At 54.9% G+C, this 8,738-nt stretch overlaps 3 protein-coding genes across 3 annotated transcripts; 2 read left to right on the plus strand and 1 right to left on the minus strand.

The window, feature by feature from the left end:
* Nucleotides 1-1,076: 1,076 nt before the first annotated feature.
* Nucleotides 1,077-3,138, plus strand: CONPUDRAFT_166643 (uncharacterized protein). The gene is made up of 3 exons (XM_007772129.1): nucleotides 1,077-1,255; nucleotides 1,335-1,590; nucleotides 1,731-3,138. The coding sequence occupies exon 3, from the start codon at nucleotides 2,065-2,067 to the stop codon at nucleotides 2,524-2,526; it is 462 nt and encodes a 153-aa protein (XP_007770319.1). The 5' UTR covers nucleotides 1,077-1,255; nucleotides 1,335-1,590; nucleotides 1,731-2,064; the 3' UTR covers nucleotides 2,527-3,138.
* An 871-nt stretch (nucleotides 3,139-4,009) lies between these two features.
* On the minus strand, nucleotides 4,010-5,338 carry CONPUDRAFT_166644 (uncharacterized protein; the record flags this gene model as incomplete). Its single annotated transcript, XM_007772130.1, has 4 exons — nucleotides 4,010-4,436; nucleotides 4,502-4,796; nucleotides 4,910-5,010; nucleotides 5,210-5,338. 4 exons carry the CDS (start codon nucleotides 5,336-5,338, stop codon nucleotides 4,383-4,385), a joined length of 579 nt encoding a protein of 192 aa, XP_007770320.1. The 3' UTR covers nucleotides 4,010-4,382.
* A 326-nt stretch (nucleotides 5,339-5,664) lies between these two features.
* On the plus strand, nucleotides 5,665-7,838 carry CONPUDRAFT_145061 (ArfGap-domain-containing protein). Its single transcript, XM_007772131.1, has 6 exons — nucleotides 5,665-5,781; nucleotides 5,847-5,913; nucleotides 5,978-6,028; nucleotides 6,099-6,141; nucleotides 6,202-6,325; nucleotides 6,536-7,838. The coding sequence occupies exons 1-6, from the start codon at nucleotides 5,715-5,717 to the stop codon at nucleotides 7,663-7,665; spliced, it is 1,482 nt and encodes a 493-aa protein (XP_007770321.1). The 5' UTR covers nucleotides 5,665-5,714; the 3' UTR covers nucleotides 7,666-7,838.
* The last annotated feature ends 900 nt before the right edge of the window (nucleotides 7,839-8,738 follow it).

An 8,738-nucleotide genomic window follows, 5' to 3' on the forward strand; every position in this document is an offset into this window, starting at 1 on the left:
AACCTCGATCATTACCCGAGCGGAAGGGAGCTTTTCATAGAGTAGAATGATCCTGAGCTACTATAGCCGACCGAATAATCGGCCATTTATGCATCGTCGATGAAGCCCCCTGATCAAATGAGAACGTCCTTGGTGTGGCCGACAATGAGGACGAAGGAAATGAAGAAGAGAAGAGAAGGCAAAAAGAGGGCCAATGGGGCCAACTCTATTGTAAGCTCTAGGTCGAGAGACCACCTACTCGAGCACTGCTTCACCGAGCAGAGGCTCAGGGTCCGAAGCCATACTAAAAGTAGTTGCAGTTGCACGTAGACACGTATTATCGGACAGAAGCTTTATGGAGATTACTTCCGCGGGATGACGAAGGAGGTACCTGGATAGCTGCGGAGGCGTAGCCTTCGAAATCTAGAGCCCATGCCCGTGGAGGGGTGCGAAGTATCAGTGCCCTCGGTCGAGCCAGACTCTTGGGAGATTGTGTGTGAGTGTGGACACTATACATGTCGCAGAACTGGCGGAAACGGGTGTATCGCGCGTTTAATTGACAGAAAGAGGCATTGCTCGACGTAAGGACCCTAGTTCATTAGATTTACACACCGAAGTGACAGGCCTTCTTCTTGTCACCGAGGAAGTGTCTGAAGGTATAGGGAGACGTTGGCCTTGAAGATGATAGCGGCGCCCTACAGCAAATGTAAAATGGGCCGACGCGTGTTAGTCGGGCGAGGAAGCGGACCTCTGAATTATTGATCAACTTTCATTAGTCCCACATTAGCTAACCCGGCGCCGGATCGCTACTAGGAAAAAGCTGGTGCTGCCAACAATTACTCGTACTTGCGGTAAACCGTATACCAGCAACGCATATGAACAGGCTGAACAGCGTCTGTGTACCTTTTTCTGTAGTCCTAGACGTTCCCGCAAGGCGCGGTCTGGATGGCGAGCCGCAGAGACTGTGAGATCAGGTTAATTAGCACTATTTGGGATAGATTGCCCCTCGGCTACTTTGACCGCGCGTCTGCGTGTCGCGCGTGTGCATGCCACCTTGTCTCCTCCAGCCAACCAGGCTTAGCCTCCCCTTACCCTTCTTCTGACTCGAGTTAACTCAGACAAAACTCAGCTCGCTCTTCACCAATCTGGGATATATGCGGTCTTCCTGCCACGCTAGGACCCCCGCAACGATAGGAACGAGATAGCAGAGGAGGGCAGCTCAGAGGGGCAGGCACGTACACAGAGGCGCCCAACATGCGTTCGCCTTCAAGAAGTGGTCAGTCAAAAAGTGATCTAGAGTCATGTCGCCCGAACAAACGTTGAAACGTTGATGTCACGGTCGACATCATATATAGCGTCTGACGAAGATCCCGGCGAGATCGTCCCTCGTTGACAATCCCCTCCGAAATCAAGCGAATCGGCGAAATCTGGGATCTGGAGCACCCGAGAAAATAACTGAAAATCGGATCGGGCTTTTGTCCCCCAAGCCATGGCCCAATGGAAAGAAGGACGGACGTCGGACGAGACTTCTTTCAATCTGCCCGGATATGTCGACGCCTAGATGGCATCATAAGCGTATTATGCATCATGGCCTCAAGCTCAGCTGTGTATGTAAGCCCGTCACACATAGTCCTCTTCCTCCCCTCCATTTTACTTTTCCCCGACCCTTTCGACCTCTCCCCCGTTCCGGCCCCCCTTTTGTCACTTACCTTTCCTCCGGGATCTCATTGCCTCTTCTCTTCTCCAATTAGGCTCGAGCTTCCCTGTTCCCGGTTAAGCGTCTCGATCCCATCTCCCTTGGCTGGCCCTCATAAAACGCCGTGAGGACTATATAAGACATCCACACTCGTCTTGTACTCGGTCATCCTCCTCCCATTTGCCTCTCCGGGCTCTAATCGGTACACGTCGCGTCGCGTCACGCATATCAATACCCATACCAGCACCTCATACCCTTTCGTCACACATCTCAACACTCACCTTAGTGGCACCACATCTTCATCGTCGGCCCCACTCCTGACGTGACACACCAACACCACATCACCCTTACCGACTCCACGCACGCATCCTCGAACAAGCACCCCCACCATGCCGCCCTTCTTCGAGATCGCCGTCGCCCGCTTCGGCCAGTCACCCTCAAGCGTCTCATGGGCCATCGCCGTTGTCTTCACACCCGCTACCGGCCACGCCATGCTCTACAAGCTCTCCTCCCCATCCTCATCCTCATCATCGCCCGCTTCCTCACCCATGTCACCAACAAGTCCCGGCGGTTCCCTGGCACTGGACATGCCCCAGTCCGTCACGCTCCGCGAAGGCGCGGACGAATACTGGGGGCGCGTCACCGTCGGTCGCGTAGACGCGGACCGGATGCCGCAGTTCAGCAAGGTGCTCATGGAGCTCCCTGTGCCCTCGCCGTCGAGTAGCAGCAATCCGGGCGAGCCGGTGTGCCGCCGGTGGGTCGCAGACGCGCTCGCGGCCCTGCGGGAGGACGGGCACTTTGTCGAGAAGCACGTGACGAAGCAGTGGCTGGTCGAGAAGATGGGCAAGTGAGCGGACGGTGGCAGATGTTTTTATCTTGGAGGAAGGCGGGGTGCGCGGATGTCACATAGACATGCAGGCTTGTTGCTCGTCCGCATCGCTCCATGTTTCGTGCGAGGCGTGTATGGACGATGCTGGTGCTTGTGAGCGCGTGCGTTCCGCGATGGACGATCCGAACCGAGGCTTTTCTCGGTGTAGTGTGTGGAGTGGCACTGGGCGCGGACGAGAGGGGGTTAGCAGGCACTGGTGCATGACGATTTGGACATGACAGTTTGGATATACCGGCTTCTGCGAAAGTGGATACATACAAACAATACCACTTACCACAAACCACCAAAACATGACCTCTCTAGATCTTCCCTCGTATACGCAGATAGGAGAACGCACATTGGCTACGTAACTTAGAGCACACTCATCCAGGCACTGTACTCCATGCATTACCATTCTATACCACGAACAAACCCCTGCGAATCTTCTCTCGATCTCATACTTCACTGTGGACTTTTTTCTCTCGAGTTCATCGTTACTTCAATCTACAATATCTATAGACTGTCATTTCCGCTCAAATATCTCTCGCGGTCTCTTCGCTTTCGAGAGAGTAGCAATACTACATCTATTCTCGCGTCATCCCACTGACAATACTTCGTCATTCGCACATCTCTCGTAGCCATGTAGGTCACACAGTCGCTCTTCTTCACAAGGTCGCAGCACGGCCAGATCCGTGACTTGGCTTTCCACACGGCAACCTCCGTATGAAGTAACGTAAGTCGTACACACTGCACATCGCAGTACGTGCGATGTTGGCATGTGCTCGCGCTGGCGGCACATACTATCAGCTCGATATTTTCCTAATTTTGTACTCGGCCGTGCAATCACGCAGAATTCATATGCATGAGACTTATAGGGACTCGGATACTCCGACATATACATAGATACTTAAGCGTGCTGATAAGGTGTGAGTCCGATGCGAGGTGTACGCATGCTTCTTGCGCGTACGCGACGACGCACCCAACGTATCCCCCGGGCAACCGTGGCCAAATCGACATAACGAGGCGGGGGTTAATCAGGCCCAGGGACGTGTAGCTAGGCTGGTCAACGTGTATGAATTGTTCAATCAGGTTCCGGTGCATGTATGTAGCCTAAATTCGCCAAAATTATTGCAGCCGGAGGGTTCTCAAAAGTCGAGCTTCTCCATGTCGCATACTTATGCCAAACTTATCAACAGTTCAAAGTTAGGTGCGGAGCATACGCTGAAAAGCAGACAGCGTGAGTGCCCCGCGACGATGGCCACGGAAGGTTATATGCATATAACCTTGAGCCAGGGCACGCTTCGCGGGGGCTTTTTCGCGACTGCTGCTCTCCCTCGCTTTTGCTTCTTTGTCCGTATCCCTGGGTCTCCGGGTGGGTGGAGAGTGGAAAGACGACCCTCCGGGGCGGAGAGATGTGGGTGCTCGCTCCCTCGCATGGGGATATGGCTCAGCCGTTTGTGGTGGTGCATAAAGATAGCATGCTCATCGCCGTGTTCCCGACGGCTTTCCTTTCTGGAGCAATATTCGAGGCCGCCGGTAGAATGAATGACGAGTGAAACACGTAGCTGGTCTGAGGATACTGCGGGTTTGTCTTAATGGTGGTGATATTACATGCATATTTCTGCGCGGTGTGGTTGTACAGGCTGCATGCGGACATGATGGCAAGATTAGCTTCGCGATAGGTTATGGCATCGTCACCAAAGGTATCCACTCGGTTTGCTAAACGCGCCGCTAATTACTTACGCGTTATACGCGTGCCCGCAGACCTACGCGGGAAGCGCGATGGGATCTACGCGGCGTGCACCAAGGGCCAAGGTCTAAGATAGACGGCGACCTGCTTTACTCCCATGGCTTTTTGCGAACGGGCGCACTCGATTGGCTTGGTGCGCCTTCCTGGAGATGCAGGTGCCGCTGTTAGAACACGCACAGAAAAGAAGTAGTGAAAACGAATCGCGTACGTGGATCACGTCAGGAATGACCTTGTTATTCGGTATGCCATCCGTCTTCCCTTCCTCAATGAGCGCCTTGAGCTCTGCGAAAGTGAGCGCACGTTCTTCCCCCGTGTCTCTCCCTTCCGGACCGCCCTGATGCTGGTGCGGTTCCGAGCCAACCTGCTGGGCCGAAGCCTCCGAGCCAGTGGAAGCGGCAGTGGTACCATCAAAACCTGCAGCAGGTGATATGTGGTTTCGAGCCGACGCTACCGCCGCTTCGTGCGCCTGGATGTCCTCCAGGGTGAGAGAAGTCCCAAAGTTTCTACGTAAGGATTGATTAAGGTTGTTTGATCGTACAAGCCAAATCATTGCCACCCGTCATCACATAACCCGGGTAAGTGCGAGATCTGGGCAAGAAAAAGGTGAGATACTGACCTGTTGAAGTAGAAGAGCTCAGCGCGCCGGCGGAGCTCGGCCTTTTCCGCGTCAGATTTGCCTGCGAGGATGTCGTCGGTGAGAATGGCCGAGAGGCCTTGCTGCATCGGGCAGATCGGGGCGATGCACGTTTATGAACGTTTGTTGACAATGTGCACGGTATGGCGTGCCAGGGGGAAAGTGGAAACGTTATTTGGCAAAAAGGGATGGTGTGTGGGTGCGTGTGCGCGTCATGGAGGAGGCCGTGAGCCAAGAGGCCGCCCGACTCATCGAGACCTGATGAAGCGCAAGGAGACGTACCTGGTAGACCTGATCTGTGGAGAATGGGTACGCGAGGAAGTGCTGCACCAAGCTAGGTGCGACAGCGGGGTTCTCAGAGGAGTCGCCCGCTTGAGAAGGTGAACTGTGCTGGGGTGAGAGGTCTGACATATCAGGATAGATTGCCCTCGCGGGACATGGAAAAGCTGTCAAAGAGAGTTATTCGGGTGTAGCTCCTGGGATTGCTGGGCGTGTAGATGGATCAAATCGGTGTTATATGAATCGATGGATATCAGGGCGGGTAAGTCGAGCGATGCTAGATTGGCAGGACGGGGAACTGAACTCACGGAGGAGAAAGAGGAGCTGGGCAGACTCCGTCCGTGGCACGCGGATACGGCTACGGCCCGGCTAATCTTCCAATTATGGATCAACCGGAGGTTTTTACGGGTTTGTTGGAATCGCCCCACCCTCACCTCACCTCCGCCTCTCCGTCCCGGCTCACCGTCTAGCTGGTGCAACCTACCTCCATCTCTAACACACAGAAAGTATGTCGAAAATCAGCAACGAACGCAACCTCAAGATTCTTCAGGAGCTCGTCGCTAAGCCAGGCAACGGTGCGCGAGCACTCATTCCCCTAAAGCATCGGGCACTCATCACTTACCGATCAGCCCTGACCTAGATGTATGCGCAGATTGCAAGTCGCGCGCGCCTAGATGGGCTTCCTACAACCTCGGCATCTTCCTCTGGTTAGTTTCAGCTGGTTCCTCTGCATCGGTGCCCAACGTCCTCACGCGACCCATGTGCATCTAGCGTCAGCTGTGCGAGCATCCACCGTAAACTTGGCGTTCACATCAGCAAAGTGTACGTTTTTGCTCCCTGTTTCTCTCTTGGGACACGGCGTGACGCGTGCTGAAATCTGATTGCGATAAAGAAAGAGTCTGACGCTCGATGCATGGACCAAGGAGAACGTCGAGGTCAGGGGTCACACCATCATTCATCACCGCAGCAGTGCCTGTTAATATGTGCAACTCCAGACAATGCAGAAGGTGGGAAACATCAAAGCGAATGCCTTTTACAACCCGGACGAGGTCCGTCATCCGCCGCCGACGAATATGGTGGATTCAGAGCGCGACAGCGAGCTCGAAAAGTTCATACGAGGTTCGTCTTGTCCAGTTTCTCTCTCATTTCCCTGTCTTCTCCACCCTTGTCCGGTACCCGTCGTCATGGCTCTGGTTGTAGCCTCGCGGCTTCATAATCTCCAGCCCTCTTCTTGAATCTGGATCATTCGCCTCTTGGGCCACCTTAGCCTCATCATGATAAACGAGCCCTAAAACTGACGCTTTTGGTTCTTCCATTTTCTTCACATAGCAAAGTATGAGTTCAAGCGCTTCGTGAAACCTAAATCTACAGCCCGCCTCGCCCCAGGTTCGGTCCCAGGCACGAGCAACCCCTCTTCCATTTCTTCCTCGTCAGGGGCAGCTGCACTCCAGCGTGAGCAGCAGCAGCGCAAGGCCTCTGCGCCCGTCAGCTCTTCTACCTCTCTCGCTCCGCCATCGGCGCCTCCAAAACTCCACACGTCGCGGAGTAATCCCAACCTCTCTCAGCCCCAGCCCCAGACTCAACCGCAGGCACCCGCTGCACCATCCCACCCGACGCAGGCGCCGTCTGCCCCTGCTGCCCCGACCGGCGGTGTCTGGGGTGACCTCGTCTCGCTGCAAGGCCCGTCGCAGAGCTCGTCTCTCCCTCTCCAGTACGCTGCTCAGCCGCAACCCCAGCTGTCAATGACCATGCATCCGGGATCCACGGGATTCGGCGGCGGGATGAGCGGGCCGTACTCAGGCGCGACCCAAGGCGCACCGCTTGGCAACATGTACACCGGGATGCCGTTCAACAGCTCGCCTGTTTCGGGGACTGGAGTGTTTGGGTCTATGGGACCGATGGGGGCGGCGGGGGGTATGGGCGGTATGGGTTCGATGGACTCGATGAACTCGTTCGGCTCCGGTTCTTTTGGGTCGATGGGCTCGATGAACTCGATGGGTTCGCTCGGGTCGATGCATACCGGGATGAGCTCGACAAATCCTTTCCAGCAGCAGCAGCAGCAGCAGCAGCAGCAGTTTGCCGGTATGCAGCCGCAGATGGGCATGGGTATGAGCGGGAACGCGTTCCAGTCGCAAATGCAAATGCCGATGAATACCGGCATGCCCATCCAGCAGCCTGCGCCCCTTTCCTTCGGCCAACAGCAGTCGTTTGGTGGTGGTGGGCTGCAGCCTCCGCAGGGCGCCCCGCAGCCGTCGCACTCGGCACCCATCATGGGCCAGAGCCAGCAGTCGTTCGCGAGCTCGCCGCAGCCGTTTGGAGGGCACACACCGCAGCCATTTGGGCAGGCCAATTCGGGCTTCACGCCTCAGGGTCCCCAGTTCGGCGGCGGTTATTTCCAGGCTGGTCAGCAGCAGCAGATGTACCCTGGTGCGGGCGGGGGTGCATTCGGGTCCATGTAGTGTGGTCGGTTGTTTAGTTGGTGGGTAGTGGTTATCCTATCTTCAGGGCATGTTATCGGATTCGAGGACTATTGAGCCTTGGTTGACGGATGATAAAGGTGATAACCCAAGCTGTGGACTATAGGTTACTGTGGAACCGTTATTGGTTGTTTACGACTAACGCTCAATATACCCATGTTTTATTTCTCGGTTTTCTTCTACGATCAACGCTATCGACGGCGGCTCAGGCTCTCACACAGCAATCTATTCTCGTTCTATGATCTGACAGCGGGACTCCGAGATCCAATCCTCCGGCCTACCTCCAGCAGTGAGTCCGACCAATAGCGTTGGTTGAGTTTCGCCGCCAGATCTGACTTTCATTGGAGACATAGGCTTTACGAGAGGCGTGCACCCGGGCCGTCCAACATGCGTGTTATTACGTTTACCATTAACCGCCCGCCGGGGGTAATGGCAGTATACACGCTGCACTCTAGCTGCCATCTCTACCAGTGCGTTCCATGTGCACCTCGAGCCCTTCGTCTCTTACTTCCTGAGTATCCCGAGGGCGGAACCCTCAGGCACCGACCACCGTCCCATAATCTCACCGGATTTTCGGGCGTGGCCATCGTGCCTATCACACGCACCCTCGACAATTAATTGAAGGTGCCAACGGGCGGCCAATGTCACCTTTGCCGTTAACGCCACCAACAGATCCTCGGTGTTCTCCGCGAGCTATTCCGTGACTTGTGTTCTTATAGTGCTTAAGACCGAGGACAGAGGCCGAGGACGCGAGCACGTTCGGTGAGCAACAAAGCATGTTTGATGGGTCTGTTGCGGTGTAAGTTTATCCAGGCCAGGATCTGTAGGGATCTATGGTTTCATTATATGGCTACATCGAGGCCCGACGTCGAACATAGATTTAATGATTCTCCGAGGAGTCTCAGCCAATTATGGTGCGCCACTAGACTATGTGTCTGACAGCTTCACTTTTTAACGTCATGCTTGGCGTTTGCTTATGTTAGTTTCCATGTTGGTTGTCGATGTAATTTTCGCATCTCGGATATCTGCGGCGCGTTGCTCCCTTTCTCAGGTTT

The sequence above is a fragment of the Coniophora puteana genome, assembly GCF_000271625.1.
Source record: "Coniophora puteana RWD-64-598 SS2 unplaced genomic scaffold CONPUscaffold_8, whole genome shotgun sequence".
Taxonomy (NCBI): domain Eukaryota; kingdom Fungi; phylum Basidiomycota; class Agaricomycetes; order Boletales; family Coniophoraceae; genus Coniophora; species Coniophora puteana.